Raw genomic sequence first — 19,976 nt, 5'->3', positions numbered from 1 at the left:
AAAACTATCACTACAGCATAATTACAATAACGATACTTCATCTTTATGTAAGTACAGATATATTTTAGATAAATGCTGCCTTACCAATTACAGTTGTTCCACTTGTATCTGTTTAGTCACCAGCAAATAATTTTGTTTGTATTCGAACAGTGATCTCCTGAATGTATAAGCATCTGAGGATCGCCTCAATCCCGAAACCAGTCGTGTGACGAATAAATAATCTTTTATTGTGACTGGTAGCGGATATTTCTCTACAGTCTACACCCTATAAAGCCAAAGTACGTCTTTGAAAGGAATGCAGCCACAATACCTCTCATCAAGTATATAGTGAAATACAGGCACGCGTCCGCACTTACTGTCCTCACGCTACTACTTATTTATTTATTTATTTATTTATTACTGTGCGTCCTTTCTGTTTATCACCTATGTAAAACAGCCAATCGCGGAGCGCTAGCTATCTGTTCTACCCGCATGCCGGCATAGATAAGAGGAGATGTAGCATATGTGTAAAATGTCTGTGATCTTAATTCTAGTCTCTCTGGTCATTACAGTAATTGCGCAATAGGCAGTTTGCTATCGAGAAGCTGATCCTAAAATACTGACAGTTTACAAGTATATCCCGGTCTCTTCTCTTTTATCTCGATTCAGTGAGGTAGCCATTTCACACAAAATAAAATGAAGTTCTTTCCCTATATTTTCTTATTGGTATCGACATGTGCAGCACAAGATACGTTTCTTACTACTAAAGTTTTTGTGATGCCAATAGTTCCATCATTGTTTAACTGGACGTTGCAAGGTACATGAGAAAGACAATACGTTAAGAGAACAGAAATTAACTTAATTCATTGTAGCTGCCAGTATGTATTTTCTTCTCCCAGGACATACCAGTCAGTATACGTATCGACCATCCTTATTAAATGCCCCAGATCTTCCAGAGTGGATCCATTATACACACAGCAGATCAAATGGCAAAGGATATTTGTATGGTGTACCACCAATGAAACAGAATGATTTGGAGGTAATATTTAGTTTTTTGTAGCACCAATAAGCTGTAGCAGAGAGCATGTTTCATAACTCAGATTGCATAGTTAAATTGCGTGTAATATTTCTAGATACACGGACACTATTAAACTAGTTCACATGGGTACATATCCGATACTGGCAGACCAAACATCCACCACTCTCCGCCACCATCCCTCACAAAAAATTAAAAATTGAATATTCGTATCATTAAATACTATTTGATCCACAGTGTTGTTCCATTCCTCTTTATTAGTTACCTGCTTCCCTATATTTCGATAGAATTTCTATCTTTGTTGCAGGCTGTATTGTGTTCAATACTGCATCTTTTGTTGATCACCTCTCTGGTTTGGTTTTAACATGGATTCTTAAAAAAAAAAAAAAAAAAAAAAAAAAAAAAAAAAAAAAAAAGTATTATACCTTGTAATTCTGAACTATTTTCTACTTTTGCTTCCATTTTTCATGATATACGCCTTAATTCTGAACTATTTTATAGTTTTGCTTCTCATCATTTTAATGTTTTATATTTTTACAATATTAAAACGTATATGCTTCAGTTGATACTCTAGAAGTGATGAAGGTTGAGTATGGAGTCATTAATTAAGAAAAAATATAAAGAACCCAGGTCATGTTTTTCCATTCTGCAAAATAAAGTTTGCGAACTGCAAGTCAGTGGTGGATTGATGTGTGAATATTGTCCAATTAGAGTGTTTAGATTTTGTGATATTGTATCTAAATTATCTATACAAGAGAGGTCAGTGTTCTATACAGAGATAATTAACAGGAATCTACTAGTCCTAAGCAGTTGCATTTCTGATTACACTTTACAACTTCCGTTCTTCCACTATAACTTACTTGGCATTGACACACCTATCTTGATCACTGTTGAAGTCATGATTGCGGAGTCAGGAGTCTTATTTACAAGTAATGAGATAACAATGTTAATGATACCTGTAAGGTGATGTTTTGTATCACGTATTTTACATCCATTCCCACAAACAGAAGTAAAATACCATACTACATTTGAAAAATGAAATGTAATTGGTGAATTGAGTAAAACTGTTAACATAATAAGGGTAGATGGAAAACAGCTGGTAATTATAGAAGAAAGGGCAGATGCTATGAAAAGATGAAAGATTTGAAAGATGGAGAAAATGGTTGATGTATCCTAAAAGAAATAGTTGGTCCAAAAATGCAGACTCCTAAAGTAAACCTGTGTGCTGGACTGCAACTAAAACTCAGGATCTTAGCCTTTTTGGGGGCAAGAGCTCTACTGACAGAGCTACCCAAACATGACTCACAACATGTCCTTGCAGCTTTACTTCCACCAGTACCTTGTCTCCTTCCATGCAAACTTCTCATAAGCTCTCCTGTGAAACTTGCAAAACTAGCACTCCTGGAGGAAAGGATATTACAGGCACGTGGATTAGCCACAGCCTGGGAGATATTTTCATTATGAAATTTTCTATCCAACAGCTAGTCTCATCTGCTTGTTGACATTAATATGAACAGCAACTGCTATGACAGAGTCTTTATAGCTTGAAGTATTGGCCCTCCTTCAAGCAGATCCACTTTCCATATTTCACAAGCACGAAATACAGCTATGTGTCAGATAGAATGTGCGTGCCACAGTTCCCTGTGCCTCCACAATTGCTGTCATGTCACCCATGAAAACTGTCTGAGATATGATTGATAGGAAACTTGTTCTTTGTTGTGCTCTAACAAACACTGTATGCTGCAGACTGTCTTATAAACTGCATGCAGGGAGATCCTCAGAAACATCCCTGGGCCCCTCTTTCATTCCATGTCATGCCATCGAGAGACCATGGCAGTAAGACATAGTGTCTTCACATCATACTGAATTCTCAGTCAGAGACCGCATATAGATTTTTAATCCAAATGATACAGTGTATTGTCTGGTAAAAAAAATCCATAACAAAAAGTTCATCTTGGTCAAAATTGTTATTATCTGTGTTGCAAAGCTTACAAATGTTTCTATACTTGATTGAAATGGCAGTCCAGTGTGGCTGATTCATATCATTATTGCAGAGTATCCTGCCACTATTTATTGTGTGATGCATTACTATTCTGTGCAACAGTGAGAGTCCAGGTTGAAATATCAACAATATTATGAAAAGAATAGATAGCTGCTTAACATAAAGATGACACACTGAGTTGCAGAAAAGAATAATGAAAAGACTGTTGCACATTGAGCTTTTGAGCAAAACTTTCTTCAGAAAGCAAAAAATACATGTATTCTCATGAGCAAGCACATAACACATATGCATGACCATTATGTCTGACCATTCCCCATCATGTAGAGTGGAAGCAGCAATCTGGAGTGGGGCAGGAAAGGGGGAGGGACAGCAGAATACGGGGGGCGGGGGGGGGGGGGGGGGGGGGGGGAGTCAGTGCTGCAAGGCAGAGCATGTGGGAACTAGGAGGTGGCAGGACAAGGCTGGAAGGCGCAGCATGGGGAAATGTGGAAGAGGGATGGGGAGTGTGTAGTGGAAAAGGGGCAGAGGGAAAAAGACCAGTGGGTGCAATGCCAGAGCAGCAACTCAAAATGATGGTGAGGGGATGTAAATTGGATGGTCATGGTAGAACGGAGGGGGCAGAAACTGTTGGGTGAAGGGTTTGAGGACAGTAACTTTCCCTCGGTTGAGGCTGGGATGATTTCGGGAGCAGAGAATGTGTTGTAAGAATATCTCTCATCTGTGCAGCTCAGAAAAAGTGGTGGTGGAGTGGAGCATCCAGATGATATGGGTTGTGAAGCAGCCATTGAAATCAAGTGTGCTATGTTCAGTTGCATGTTATGCCATGGGTTGGTCCATTTTGTTCTTGGTCACAGTTTGGAGGTGGCCATTCCTCCTGGTGGACAGTTGGGTGATAGTCATACCAATATAAAAAGCTGTACGATGATTGCAGTAGAGCTGGTATATGACATGCTTGCTCTTACAGGTGGTTCAGTGTCTGATATGGTAGTGTAAGCCCATGACAGGACTGGAATAGAAAGTGCTAAGTGACTGAATTGGGCAGTCTTTCACCAGGGCTTTCCACAGGAATAGTGATCCCTGTAGCAAGGGCAATACACAGCCCTTTCAACAGAAGCAAGGATGGCTATATGCAGCCTAAAAACAGATCCTGATCTAAACATCCTACCTGCTGACAAAGATTCTGCTGATGTCGTTATAGACCACACTGAGAAAGTGGTGGGGTGTCTCTGCCAGTTGTCTGACTCCTTCACCTATAAACTCTACCAAAGTGATCCCATACGAGAAATCCAGCATAAATTCCAATCCCTGCTTAAAGTCTTAGACCCCTCCTCTCCTCTGATGGGTCCATCCACACCTCTATCCACATTAAACCCACTAACCACCAACAGTATCTGTATTTAACAGCTGTTATCCCTTCCACACCAAAAAATCCCTCCCATACAGCCTGGCCACATGGGGACGGCATATCTGCAGTGACAAGAACTCCCTTGCCCATTATGCAGAAGGTCTCACAAAGGCCTTCGCAGATAGGCTGCAGCCCCCCCCCCCCCCCCCCCCCGACTTAGTAAACAGATTTCCCATGCCATATCCCCCCCATGCACCTAATCATCCCACCATCCCTAGAAACCAGCTACAAAGAATTGCCCCCTTCTTCATCCCGGATTGGAACAGCTGTATCACATCCTTTGTCAGAGCTCTGATTATCGTTCATCACACCCTCAAATGAGGGACATCCTACCCGAGATCCTTCCCACCCCTCCTAAAGTAGTGTTCCATCGTCCACTCGACCAAAGGTAAAGAATTGTGTGTGTTTTCTTTGCTACAAATGGAATCATTGCTACAGTCACACTTGAAACTGTAGGATGGTACCATAAAATTGATACGCTTAACTAGGCTGTCCACCATTTTTCAAAATTCGCTTGGTCAAGTTGCCAAAGATAGTCTAACATATACATTGTTTTCACTTTGAGAATCATCACACAATGAACAAAACAAGCAAGTTGCAGACTTCTACTACCACATTCTTCCCACAGCCAAGATCGGGCTATATGCAATTTCTTCAGAGTGATTATTTCTTTCAAAATGATTTTCATGGAAAATGTAAGAGTTTGTCTAGGAAACAGATCTTGCATACATTAAAAACATGATAATTTTGGTCACCTACGTCAGCAGCTTTACTTTGTGACCAATTCAATAGCTAAGTAGTGGGTTCAAAAGTTCAAAATATGTCAGTATTTTTGTTGCATCTGTGAACCAAGAAAGCAATCTTAATGATCTTCGAAGCCACAAAGATTGGCAGGAAAGATAATTGAGTTAGGCGTTTCACCCCTTTGACCCAGCAACTGGTGATGAAATATGGCATTTTAAATACAGTCCATCCACAAAACTCCAAACCTGCAAGGGACAAGTCCAATGAAACCAATGCCAACAATTGTTAGCGATTTCAGATGTATTATTTAGACCTAAAAAGCATTCCTCATTCATCCCACAGCATAGTCACACAGGTTCCACCTTTCCAAAAATGTCTGATTTATTACTATCTTAAATAAGTCAGACATTTGCAACTCGAGAACTGGTTTCTTCTGCATGAGAATGTATTAGAATGTGACTGACCAAAAAATCTCATTCTCCAGTATTCACATAATTTGGAGCTAGGAGACTTCTTTCTTTCTCATAAAGTTAAGTATATTCTGAAAGTAATTCAACATGGATCCATTACTTATTGCCACCTGAAAGACACCCTTAGAGAAGACTTTCTGTACTAAGCTAAAAGTGTATTGACAAAGCTAATGTTGATAGCTGAATTAATAAAATTTTTTGTGCACCCAATGTGCATTTTTATTCACCTGTCCCAAGTATCTTTCAGACTAACTGTGTGTTTTTAGCACATAATTTGACTAAATTAACGATATGTATATTCTCTCAGTTTGTCAGTGTTTATATTGGAATTAAATATTGATGGTTTTGGAGTATTAGAATATTTCTTACATTATGTAAACTGGAATTTCCAAAAATATTGAAAGACCTTCTGAAGGATCACCAGTCAGTAGAACTGGAGACAAGAAAACAATTCAAATCCATGAAAAACAGTAGCAATATTATTTGATATGTTGACTGCCACAAGGCTGCCAACAGCCACAACAGTCTTTCACCTAACATCGTGTGCTCGCCGGTGACACAGCAAAGCCTCATGGTGTGGCCTGGTCTGACAGTGAAACGTCCATTACTATGCATGTGGCAGTCAATGTATTAATGAATACAGGAGAGCACATCAGTAATCAGATAGAAAATAAGTACAATAAATCTGAGAACTTGGTGCCAAGCATAGTAAGCTGACATAACCTTCATAAACTAAAAACAAAAGTAATATTTCATGGAATGATGTCTCAATAACTTGAAGCCAGTATGACAATGTTACGGCTCCAGCAATAGTGAAGGAAATGCACCCACCTAAACTGATAAACAATTGTCTTTGCTTCTGTTGTGTGCATATTGGTCAAGAGTTTATACTGAAACACACTAAACACGGCTAAGTTAACAGCTGAATAAATGTCAAAGCTATTGATTTTACAGAAATTCATAGTGATTGGACTCAAACCAGTACTATAAGCACACACTGGTGATCACTTCTTAAATGAAGCTGCACATATGTAGTGAAAATACAGTGGTGTCGTGCTGGACAATGATATTTTAATTGGAGTGAAAGTTCCAGAAAATGAATGGTTATTCTGGATTGTGTGTTCACTATAGCTGACATATTTGTCTTGAGAGACCTTGCAGCTATATTGACATTTAAGAATATATATTATTTTCTAGTTTCAGGGGCAGAGTGTCTAGCTTTGATCTCTCTAGTTCACCTTCAGATCTGTGTAGCTGCATCAATAACCTATCGTGTTTGTATGGAATGACAGTTGTTATCGATATTCCCATTGTATTTCCAGTACAGACATGATGGGTTGTTGACACCACTACATAGATCGGAATATGATCCAGGTGGATTGAAACTAGTCATACTTTTAATATATGTGGCTGAAACTGGAAAATAAACTATATCTACAATTTTTTGATAGTTTATTTAAACAACCGGGCAAAGTTTGCAGATCTGCAAGCATAGATTTTGTGTGTGGTCTGAGGCATCAATGTTGGTACTTGATGAGCCAGTGAAGAATTCTCCAGTCAGTCATAGTGGTTGTTCATTGTAACATTCCTTTTCTTAAGTGTGTCATGAGAGTAAATTAATAAAATCCAAACATTTCCAGTTTATTGATTCTGCGTGTTTCAGATTGCGAACGACACATATTTGCAATGTGTATTACTTACTATTAGAACAGGTAATGCTGCTTGCATTATTTGTGCTTAGCTGTTGTAATTGTTTGATGGAAATTATTGTTCTCCATTCTGATCACTGCAAATAGCCTGAGTTCTTGCTGAGTATGTTGATATTTAAACTTGCAATTTTGGGTTAGTAACTTTTTCTTACAATAAGTACTTACAATCTATTTATAGATGACATGTGATTTTTATTCATAAAAACAACTTCTGAACTACATCTTAAAAAAATATTACTTCCAAAAATACATCTGCTTCTACCGATACTAACACACTGCAAAAACTACTGCCATGTATTTACAGCAACCGTAATACAGTATATATAACATTAGAACAATGTCGACTGCCTTGGATGTTTTTAGACATATTTTAATTAACTTACAATTATCAAAAACATTTATGAAATTATCTAAGTATAACATTACATGCATCATAAAACATAACATAGTTCTAATGATTCAGTTTATCAATTACACTTGCTTTCTGTTCCAAAAATTCATCCTGAGTATTTTTAACCATAAATTTTACAAAATGATAATTTTGGACAGTAATAAATTCATCTTGCACTTTCCTACAATTGTGGCAGTTCCTTAATAACAGTTCATATTGTTTCATACAAGTTACTCCGTTGGTGTAAGTTAGAAATAAATATATGATCCTATACAGGTACATGTAATAAAACTGGAGTGTATAGACTTGTATAGTATTCCAGTGTATCATGTAATAAAATATATGAGTCTTGATATGTTACAAACAGTGATTATACTCTGAAATCAACCCTCAATTTGTTGGCTGATGAAGAAAAGTACCTGCTAATGCACAAGCTTACTGCAACTTTCACAAAAAATGTTTGGATTTACAAACATGGAATCTCAGGCTGTACTATCTCTTTCTAAAAGAAAAGCTGATTTGAGTTTTCTTAAAATAAAAAAAAAAATTAACTTCCCTTAAAAAGATTTTTTGTGTGTTATTCCTGAGGATAAAGGTTCAGTTATATAATATTTGACTGTGTGGAGTATGTGACTGGTATTGAGCTGTCAGACACCTCAGTGCAGGAAATTGCCCCTAATAACCCCATTCCTTCCCTCTAGACAGCTGCAGATATTCCTGAAAACCCAAGGTCCCTCACAAGGGCTCACAACTATTTCCGTAGAAAACCAGATCCACACTCCGTACTTTGTATTTCTCAAAATACAACCATCCTGGCCATCTCATCATGACTGACCTTAAAGCCCCCCCTCCCCCCCCCCCCCCCCCCCCTCCCCGAATGCATCTCAGCCCCATTCTGCCTGCATTTCCAACCCATCATATAGAAGCTGTATCCTACATAAAAGACAAATCACTTCCTAAAGTGTCTCAGATCCATTACTACCTGGAACCCTCCATGTCACCACTGATGTGATGTGATTTCTTTACACAGTCATACGGTGCACATACATTCTCTCAGCACTAGAACACTACTTCCCTCAGCAGCCACCTGAAAGTCTCCCTAAGCCCTTGTCCATTGACACACTAGTCAACTTCATCCTTGCTGATGTGAGCATGCAGGTTTGGAATAGTAGCTCCGCAACTGTATAATATTTGTCCATCTCAGTTACATGAGTATTCAATTTACTGCTGCACAGGTTACCAGTTTCGGGCTGACGCTCCCATTCTCAGACCACACACCTTGTTATTAGCTGCAACTAGTTACTCATTGTCATGCCAAAAGACACAAACTGCCTAGGCTGTCATATCAAGGAGTGTATTTGTTGGTCACAGTTTGACTTTCCTCTATGAAACAGTTTGTGCGTTTTGATACCGTGTTGTATAACTATTTACCGTTAATAATTTGAGAATGGGTGAGTCAGCCAGAAACTAGTAACCACTGCAGAGATAAATTGTATATTCGCGCAGCTGAGATGAACAAAATAAAGATTCGTCAAATTTTCCTCAACTTCGTCCTTACCCACAACTACTACACTGTTAAGGGCCAGACCTACAGCTAAGTCAGAGAGGATACTATGGCAACCAGATTCACCATAATGGAAGAGGCCTTCCTCAAGACTCGGAAGCTGGGCTGGCTTGGTACTGATTTATTGATGACATGTCTGTGGTCTAGACCCATGGTGAAGAAGAACTACTCCACTTCGTGCAACTCTTTTTCTGAACTCAAATTCATCTGATCCTTTTCCATATGCAGAGTAACTTTCCTCGAAATTGACCTCTGCCTCACTGAAGCCCATATCCAAACCTCAGTCCGCATAAAACTCACTAACAAGCATCAACTCTTACACTTTAATAACTGCCACCACTTCCATATCAACACTCCCTTCCCTACAGCTTAGGCAAATGTGTCTGCCCCATCGCAAAATCCATCAACACACACACTATGTGATCAAAAGTATCCAAACACCCCAAAAACGTATGTTTTTCATATTAGGTTCATTGTTCTGCCAGGTACTCCATATCAGTGAACTTACTAGTCATTAGGCATCGTGAGAGTATGACAAATGCCCGGTGAGCGTCATCTGCCAGCATGTGTAGTACCAACAGTAAAATTCGGAGGCAGTGGTGTTATGGTGTGGTGGTGTTTTTCATGGCACGGCTTGCACCCCTTGTTGTTTTGCATGGCACTATTGAAGCACAGGCCTACATTGATGTTTTAAGCACCTTCTTGCTTCCCACTGTTGAAGACCAATTCAAGAATAGCAATCGCATCTTTCAACACAATCGTGCACCTGTTCATAATGCATGGCCTGTGTGGCAGAGGGATTACATGACAATAACATCCCTTTAATAGACTGTCATGCACAGAGTCCTGACGTGGATCCTATAAAACACCTTTGGGATGTTTTGGAACGCTGACTTCACGCCAGGCCTCACTGACCAACTTCAATACCTCTCCTCAGTGCAGCACTCTGAGAAGAATGGACTGCCATTCCCCAGGAAACCTTCCAGTACCTGGTTGAACATATGCGTGCGAGAGTGGAAGCTGTCCTCAAGGCTAAGGGTGGGCCAACACCATATTGAATTCCTGCATTACCGATGGAGGGCGCCACGAAGTTTTTTTCAGCCAGGTGTCCGGTTACTTTTGTTCACATAGTATTCACAGCTACATCTCCCAGGTTTTCCTTTCCTACAACTACCTCAAAAATCTTATTCGCGTGCAAATCTCACAGGCAGTATCCTCCTCTCACCTTCTTACTAATACAGTTACCACTTCCAAAAAATTCAGTCGCAGCCCCAATGGGACCCAGTTACATCCAGGGCTTGAACGCTTCAATGTTTAACTCCAACAAGACTATGATTTTCTAAAGTCAAGCCCTGAAATGAGATACTGTCTCCCTGATATCCTCCCTACACCACCCACTAATCACCTATCATCCTGCCTAACGTCCTTATGACATACACAAACCATTATCACCACTGTAAAACTTGTCCCAAGCATCCGACCTCTATCATCTACTCCAGGCTTACCACTGGTAAATCCTACAATATCAAAGGCAGAGCTACCAGCAAAGCAACACATGTTGTTTATCAACTTACTTGTGCCAACTGCACAGCATTTTGTATAGGTATGATGACTACTAAATTGGCTGAATGCATGAATGGTCATAAAAGAACTGTCTGCCTTGAGGGCACCCAGCACAGAGTTGCGCAGTATACTCCATAGCATACATAGCTTTCCACAGCGAACATCTGCTGCACTGCTGTGAGTACCAGTGTCTCCTTTGCAGCACTCTACCCACACAGGCCCGGCCCGCACTGTGCTCAGAACCCATGTGGCGGGTGTACGTATGATGTACATATCACAGGGTGTAGTTACATGCATACATTCATGTCAATTTGTATCCACTTGTCAGGGCAACTTTTATTTGCCCCACCCAATACATGTCTGTTGACAGTACAACACATTTCACCTCCTGAAGGTAAATCATGGCCACCATTTCTGTCTCATAATTTGTTAGTTTTCTTGGCAGAACGTCTGTCTGATGCAATTAAAGCCTAATATAATGCTTAACCAAGCAGAGGAAGGGAAGCTTAGGGTTGACATATTACTGGAATCATTTTTATACTGCTAATAGAATCTCTGACATTGTCACTGAGAAAACCAAATCCCAGTATAGTATTTGCAGGTAAGCACCTACCACTTTTGGACTCAATTTTAAAACTAACTTGGAAAACACAAGTTGTTCATCAGTAATAGATGACATTTATTCATGTTTCATGCTGTGTAATCAGAAATACCAGGAACACTGGCAAATTATTGAAGTTTAGCCTTTTCAAAAAGGAATGCAACAGTTGTGTGATTTTCCATTAAATAAAAATTTTCTCATCAAAAACTGACATGAATAAAGTTCAGTTGCTCAAAGAATAGTGGAAAATGCAATACATTCCATGACAGCATTCAGAATATCCCAATTACCCAAGTTTTGTTGACCAGTGTTAGAGCTGCCCACAGTAGATATGAGAGTCAAGAAAATCTGAAAAAGCAAAGGGCAGAAAATTGGAATATCATGAAAACGAAAGTTGCCACTCACCATATAGCAGAGATGCTAAGTCACAGATAGGCACAACAAAGAGCCTGTCACAAATAAGCTTTTGGCCAGCAAGGCCTTTGTCAAAGATAGAACACACACACACACACACACACACACACACACACACACACACACACACAGCACGCAAACACAACTCACACACACATAACTGCAGTCCCTGGCAGCTGGAAACACACTGTGAGCAGCAGCACCAGTGCATGATAGGAATGGCTGCTGGGAAGGGGTAAGGAGGAGGCTGGGGCTGGGTGGGGGAGGGGGAGAGATAGTAGGGTAGAGGTGGAGGACAGAGAAGTGCTATTAGGGAGCAAGCAGGGATGAGGTGGAGAGAGGGTAGGGCAGCTGCATGCAATTGGGAGGTTAGATGGATGGCTGGTAAGGGGTTGTGGGGAGGGGGGGTTGCAGAAAAAGAGAGAAGTAAAAAGACTGGGTGCGATGTTGGAATGAGGGCTGTGTAGGGCTGGAATGGGAACAGGGAAGGGGCTGGATAGGTGAGGACAATGACACAAAGGTTGAGACCATGAGGGTTACAGGAATGCAGGATATATTGCGGGGAAATTTCCCACCTACGCAAATTCAGAAAAGCTGGTGTTGGTGGGCAGGATCCATATGGCACTGACTGTGAAATAGTCATTGAAATGAAGGCTGTTGTGTTTGGCAGCATGCTTGCCAACAGGGTGGTCCATTTCTTTCTTGGCGACAGTTTGTCGGTGGCCATTTGTGCGGACAGACAGCTTGTTATTTGTCATGTCCATCTAGAATGCAGCACTGTGGCTGCAGCTTAGCTTATAGCGCACACGACTGGTTTCAAAGGTGAACCTTGAAAGGAGGAGGAAAGTGAAGAAACCTGACGCATCGATAGAAGAAAAGACACCAGATGAGTAATTAAAATGTTGTAGAGTAAAAATTAACAATAATGAATTATTATGGGTGCAGTTATGTTTGCAAATTTCAATCTACTTTAAAACATACATTGTCATAGAGAATGTGATTTGTTATGTTACTAGGAGGAGTAATTTAGTTAGCTACTTGTTATTTATTCTTTGTTAGGAGTTTGTGAGAGCTGCATTTAAAAATATACAATGTTAAAAATGTAATTATGAAAAAAATAATAAATAAAAATGAGAGTGTGGAAATGGCCAAACCTATAAAAATAAAAATTATTGTTTTCTGTAGTAACTGGGAAAATATGTATGTCTCAAGAATCAAGGGGCAGAAAAATTTAATTTATTTGATCGTGGAATGTCAAGAAAATCAATACCAAAATAAAAGTGTGAACCATGTAATAGGGAGGCTAACAACTCAATGCTCTGTGATGTGGCATCTGATCGAAGGCTTTAATTGTTGATGGAGTTATTCTGTGAGACTGTTGGCAGTGGAGCAGTAAGCATAGGTTTGAATTCAGTTATACCAAGTAGTGTTGAAAGTACAAACAGGTATGACTCAAAGTGTTTGCACTTACCTACAGTGATTTGGATACAGGTATTCCAATCTCCAGTCACTTATATAACTGCAACAGTCCAGCCGATTAACAAAAATAATCATACTTTGTACTTTATTTTATGACAATGTATTGAATTTGACAAATACTTAACTATTGAAATTGGCTGCATGTCTGTAGTTGACAACAGGTCCAGGTCGTATTTAAAACTATGGGATAAAACATTGATTTTAAGCTCATGTTATTTTGCTTTGTCTCAACTTCAAATACAGCATTTAAATTTTGCATAAACTGATTAAAGAATGGTACATTTTTGTTTCAAACTCTGACAATATAACCAACACTAACTATCTCTTACAACCTCCATCTTACTATATTGCTTAGCCTTGTGCCAATCCTTATAAAAATATAAAACAGTTGATGAAATCTGATACATTACTTGTATTAATACTTTTGTAAAAACATAATGAAAAACTTGTGTGTGACAGTAAGCTTAAATAAATGTAATTATAAATATACCACAATGTAATAGAAGTTAAATTGTATCAAGTAATACATTGAAATTCTGTATTGCCCAGTCCTATGTAAAACTGGTATCTTAAACTTCCTTGTTCAAGTATAATATTAAATCTAAGACTGTTACAGTACAGCAGCAATCCACTTGTGAAAGAAAGCTATATCTACATTCGTTGCCATTGCAACTTTCTTTGCATCTACATCTGTTTGATTATTCTGCTATTCACTGCAAAGTGCCTGGCACTGGGTTCAGTGAACCACCGTCAATCTGTCTCGAGAAGATCGAGCACTTAAATTTCTCTGTGTGAGCCCTGATTTCTCTTATTTTATCATGATGATCATTTCTCCCTATGTAGGTGGGTGCCAATGGAATGTTTTTGCAATCAGAGCAGAAAACTGGTGATTGAAATGTCATGAGAAGATTCTGTCACAACAAAAAATTCCTTTGCTTTAATGATTGCCACTCCAGTTCACATATCATGTCTGTGGCACTATCTCCCCTATTTCACGATAATACAGAACAAGCTGCCCTTCATTGAACTTTTTCGATGTCATCTGTCAGCCCCACCTGATGCAGATTGCACACCACACAGCAATACTCCAGGATAAGGCGGACAAGTGAGGTGTAAGCAGTCTCTTTAGTAGACCTGTTGCACCTTCTAAGTGTGTGCCAGTGAATCGCAGTCTTTGGTTTGCTCTACCCACAGTATTATCTGTGTGATTGTTTCAGTTTAGGTTATTTGTAATTTTGATCCCTAAGTATTTAGTTGAATTTACAGCCTTCAGATTTATGTGACTTATCGCGTATTAGAAATTTACCAGATTTCTTTTAGTACTCATGAATAACTTCACACTTTTCTTTATTCATGGTCAATTGCCACTTTTTGCACCATACAGATATATTATCTAAATCATTTTGTAATTTGTTTTGGTCATTTGATGACTTTACAAGACTGTAAATGACAGCATCATCTGGAAGCAATCTAAGAGAGATACTCAGATTGTCTCCTATGTTATTAATGTAGATCAGGAACAACAGAAGACATATAACACTTACTTGGGAAATGCCAGATTTTACTTCTGTTTTACTCAATGACTTTCCATCTATTACTAAGAACTGTGACCTTTCTGACAGGGATTCACAAATCCAATCGCACAACGGAGGTGATATTCCATAGACATGCAGTTTGGTTAGAAGACACTTGTGAGGAACGGTGTTGAAAGCCATCTGGAAACCTAAAAATATGGAATCAATTTGTCGATAGTACTCATTACTTCATGAGTAAGAATGATATTTTCTCAATCCGTGCTGACTACATGCCAATAAATTGTTTTCTTCGAGGTAATTCATGATGTTGAAACACGGTATATGTTCCAAAACTCTACTGCAAATCGACAGTAGTGATATGGGCCTGTAAGTCAGCATATTACTCCTATTACCCTTTTTGGGTATTGGTGTGACTCGAGCAATTTTCCAGTCTTTAGGTACGAATCTTTCAATGAGTGAGCAGTTGTATATATTTGCTAAATATGGAGTTATTGTATCAGCACACTCTGAAACGAACCTGACTTGTATACAATTTGGACTGGAGGCATTGCCTTTATTAAGCTGCTTTGCTACACCGAGGATATCTAATCTGTGTTTCTCACCTTGGCAGTTGTTCTTGACTGGAATTCAGGAATATTTACTTAATCTTCTTTGAAGTAGTTTCAGAAAACCGTGTTTAATAACTCTGCTTTAGTGACACTGTCATCAGTGACTTCACTGTTGTTATCACACAGTGAAGGTATTGATTGCATCTTGCCACTGGTGTGCTTTATGTATGATCAGAATCTCTTTGGGTTTTCTGCCAGATTCCGAGACAGAGTTTCATTGTCACATTGAAGTATGCGCCATATTTTTAACTTATGGAAAACTTTGCCAATCTTAGGAATTTTGCGTTCTTTTAAATTTTGCGTGCTTTTTTTATTGCTTCCACAACAGTGATCTGACCCTTATTGTGTACCATGGGGGATCAATACCATCACTTATTAATTTATGTGGTATATATCTCTCAGTTGCCGTCAATACCATCTCTTCGAAATCATTCCACATCTTTTCTATGCTTACATTATTGGATTGGAAGGAGTGGAAAGTGTCTCTTAAAAAGGCATTAAGAGCATTTTTATCAGCTTCTTTAAATAGATGTACTTTGTTTTTCTTTTTGATGGTTGTGGGTGTTACGGTATTCAGCCTAGCAGCAACTTCCTTGTGGTCACTAACCCCTATATCCATCACGATAGTCCCTATTTGTCCAGGATTATTTGTTGCTAAGAGGTCAAGTAAGCTTTCGCAACCATTTACGTGCGAGTGCACTCATGAACTAGCTGTTCAAAATAATTTTCTGAGAAAGCACTCAGTACAATTTTGAATGACTTTTTATGTCTGCCTCCGGCTTTAAACGTATAATTTTTCCAGCATATCAAGGGTACATTGAAGGTGCCACCATCTATAGTTGTATAAGTGAGGTACCTGTTTGAAATGAGACTCAAGTTTTCTTTGAAGTCTTCAGCAACTTTATTTTCTGAGATGAGGGGTTGGCAAAACAGTCCAATTAATAGTTTCGTCCAATTGTCAACTGTATCACAGGAACTATCTGCTTCGATTGATAGGTTTCAGGCCAATGAGAGAAACGGCCAATTGCTGTTGGGCAGTATTGGTATCTCGATATCAATATGGACAGGCTTAAATTTTTGACTGGTGGTGTGAAAGTATGAAATGGAGGTATAATGTGTCAAGGTATTTTATTCTGCTGATAAATAAATGCCTTACAATCTTTCTTAATATTTGGACAAACAAATGCCTTTTTGACTAGTGGCATAGTATCCCATACTTCCAGAAGAGAGAGGCTGTGGTAAAAGGAAATTGTGTGCTGGCAGAAATGTGTAATGAACAGTCACATTTGTGATGTTCATATGTCACAGTATAGCACTTCGTTTGAGCATGGAATCTGAATACACGATAGCTGTATACTTGACAATGATTTGAGGAATCTCTTCAGTTTGTTGCCACCTTCCTAAGGTTTGGCAAGTGCTTCGAAGTCAAGTTTCTTTGCAGTGGCATTAGGGTGAGGTAGTGCATCCGCTGCATTGTGATTTCCATCAATGTGTTAAATATCAGTAGCAAATTGTACAATGTGGTCCAAATGCCTCAACTGACAAAGTGATGCCTTATGTTGCTTCCAACAGAAGGTAAACACCAGTGACTTGTGGTCTATGATAAGAGTGAAATGTCTATTTTCAGGCGTGGGCCTAAACTTTTTGATTAAGGTTTAAATCACATAGAATTTATGTACACTGATTAGTTTGCTTGCGATGGTAATAATTTTTTACTGAAGAAAACTAGAAGGTGTCAATCAATACTCATTCTTGTAATGCAACAGTTGACAATATATTCACCATAACTGCAGTAGCCACTCTAGGAAGTGGAGTAGCCAATAGTGCAGCCTCTGCAGAAGTGACTTCCTCTGGGTGAAGAGTGCTTTCTTTTATAAGTCCTCTGTAGTACCCCTCCAGGTTGATGCAAACCTTTTACGAATTCATTGAGATGTGCTGTCAACAATGCATGATTGTGCACAAAATGTTCATAAAATATTGTCAAATCCAATAAATTATGTAACTCACATATTGTTTTGTCTGTGAAAATTGAGGATTATACCTTCCACTCTGGGGGCAGTAGGATTCTTTGTGCATTATAACATATCCCAAGAATTTATTTCCATTTTAGACATGTCTGCCGGGTTAATGACTAACCTATGTTCTTGTAACCCAGTGAGTAGTTACTGCTGGTGAGCTAGATGCTCTGCTTCTCTGGACAACATTACAAGAAAGTCATCACTAAAAACATAACAGAACTCTTTAAACCTAGTTATTTCATCCATTAACCACTGGAAAGTCTCAGTGACATTGCTCAGTCTGAATGCCATTTGCAGGAAAGAGTTTGAATGAAGAGCAGACGAGGTTTTGGGTATATCTTCTGGTATAATGGGCATGTGATGAAATGCATGAATGAGGTCAGTTGTGCAGAAAACTTCCTTGCATTGAAAGTGCATAGCACAGTCTTCAGCATGTAGCTCATTGTCCAAGTAGAGACCATATATCGTTCTGGCTTTAACTGATGGTAGTCACCAAAAGGGCACCACACATTTCTCTTCTTCAAGACAAAAGGGAGTGACAAGGCCCAGCTGTTAGCTGAAAGACGACAGATCCCTTGTGTTAATTTGATGCTTCATGATCTTGAGTTTGTCTGGGGGTAGCCAATGAGGTCTTACGTGGACTGGTGCTCCTAAATGTAAAGTACCATTAAGTGTTTTACCAGTGCTAGATAAACTTGATATTTTAGTCGTAACTGAACACTGGTACACTGAAGACTTAATTAACATAGTCAACCACTCTCCATGAAATTTTATTCTGCCTTTAGTAGGAAAAACAAGTCTACCAGTGGCATAGCAATCTTCACTGTTAAAGCAAGTAATTTCAGTGTTATTGATGTAAGTACATTGTGCATAGAAGAAATCACAGAATAAATCTAAAATGAGGTAGAGAAGATGTAGCAATTATCGGTATGTATAGGCCACCTGGCACACGTATGGATACATTTTTCAAAAATCAATCTGACTTGCTGATATATATTAAAAACAAAGATTCCAAGACTTACCAAGCGGGAAAGCGCTGGTAGATAGGCACAATGAATAAAACACACACACAGAATTTCGAGCTTTCGCAACCGGCGGCTGCTTCGTCAGGAAAGAGGGAAGGAAAAGGAAAGATGAAAGGATGTGGGTTTTAAGAGAGAGGGTAAGGAGTCATTCCAATCCCGGGAGCGGAAAGACTTACCTTAGGGGAAAAAAAGGATAGGTATATACACGCGCGCACACACACACAAACACACATATCCATCCATACATACACAGACACAAGCAGACATATTTAAAGGCACTCTTTGCCTTTAAATATGTCTGCTTGTGTCTGTGTATGTATGGATGGATGGATGTGTGTGTGTGTGTGTGTGTGTGTGTGTGTGTGTGTGTGTGTGTGTGTGTGTGGGCGCGCGCGCGCGCGAGTATATACCTATCCTTTTTTCCCCCCTAAGGTAAGTCTTTCCGCTCCCGGGATTGGAATGACTCCTTACCCTCTCCCTTAAAACCCACATCCTTTTATCTTTCCTTTTCCTTCCCTCTTTCCTGACGAAGCAGCCGCCGGTTGCGAAAGCTCGAAATTCTGTGTGTGTGTTTTTGTGTTTTATTCATTGTGCCTATCTACCGGCGCTTTCCCGCTTGGTAAGTCTTGGAATCTTTGTTTTTAATATATTTTTCCCATGTGGAAGTTTCTTTCTATTTTATTTAAAACAAAGATTCCAAGACTTACCAAGTGGGAAAGCGCCGGTAGATAGGCACAATAAATAAAACACACACACAGAATTTCTAGCTTTCACAACCGACAGTTGCTTCTTCAGGAAAGAGGGAAGGAGAGGGAAGGACGAAAGGATGTGGGTGTTAAGGGAGAGGGTAAGGAGTCATTCCAATCCCGGGAGCGGAAAGACTTCCCTTAGGGGGAAAAAAGGACAGGTGTACACTCGCACACACACACATATCCATCCGCAAATACACAGACACAAGCAGACATTTGTAAAGGCAAAGAGTTCGGGCAGAGATGTCAGTCGAGGCGGAAGTACAGAGGCAAAGAAGTTCTTGAAAGACAGGTGAGGTATGAGCGGCAGCAACTTGAAATTAGTGGAAGTTGAGGCCTGGCGGATATCGAGAAGAGAGGATATATTGAAGGGCAAGTTCCCATCTCTGGAGTTCGGATAGGTTGGTGTTGGTGGGAAGTATCCAGATAACCCGGACAGTGTAACACTGTGCCAAGATGAACCAAGAGGTTCGAAGGTTGGTGGACGGCTGAAAGATACTCTTGGTGGAGTGGGGAGGATTTCATGAAGGATGGATCTCATTTCGGGGCAGGATTTTAGGAAGTCGTATCCCTGCTGGAGAGCCACATTCAGAGTCTGATCCAGTCCCGGGAAGTATCCTGTCACAAGTGGGGCACTTTTGGGGTTCTTCTGTGAGAGGTTCTGGGTTTGAGGGGATGAGGAAG

The 19,976-nt window shown here is 39.6% G+C and overlaps 1 protein-coding gene across 4 annotated transcripts in view; it reads left to right on the top strand.

The window, feature by feature from the left end:
• Positions 1-485: 485 nt before the first annotated feature.
• LOC126355858 (epsilon-sarcoglycan) overlaps positions 486-19,976 on the top strand; it is a 99,839-nt gene continuing 80,348 nt past the window's right edge. For 2 of the 4 annotated variants that reach the window (XM_050006347.1, XM_050006346.1), the window contains exons 1-2: positions 555-796; positions 879-1,018. In XM_050006347.1, the coding sequence (XP_049862304.1) occupies positions 676-796; positions 879-1,018 (261 nt within the window). In that variant the 5' untranslated portion in view covers positions 555-675. Of the gene's footprint in view, positions 797-878; positions 1,019-19,976 lie in introns of all 4 variants that reach the window. The other 2 variants (XM_050006349.1, XM_050006348.1) reach the window with 2 other exon arrangements.

The sequence above is a fragment of the Schistocerca gregaria genome, chromosome 3, assembly GCF_023897955.1.
Source record: "Schistocerca gregaria isolate iqSchGreg1 chromosome 3, iqSchGreg1.2, whole genome shotgun sequence".
Taxonomy (NCBI): Eukaryota; Metazoa; Arthropoda; class Insecta; order Orthoptera; family Acrididae; genus Schistocerca; species Schistocerca gregaria.
This window is presented reverse-complemented; position numbering and strand designations above follow the sequence as displayed.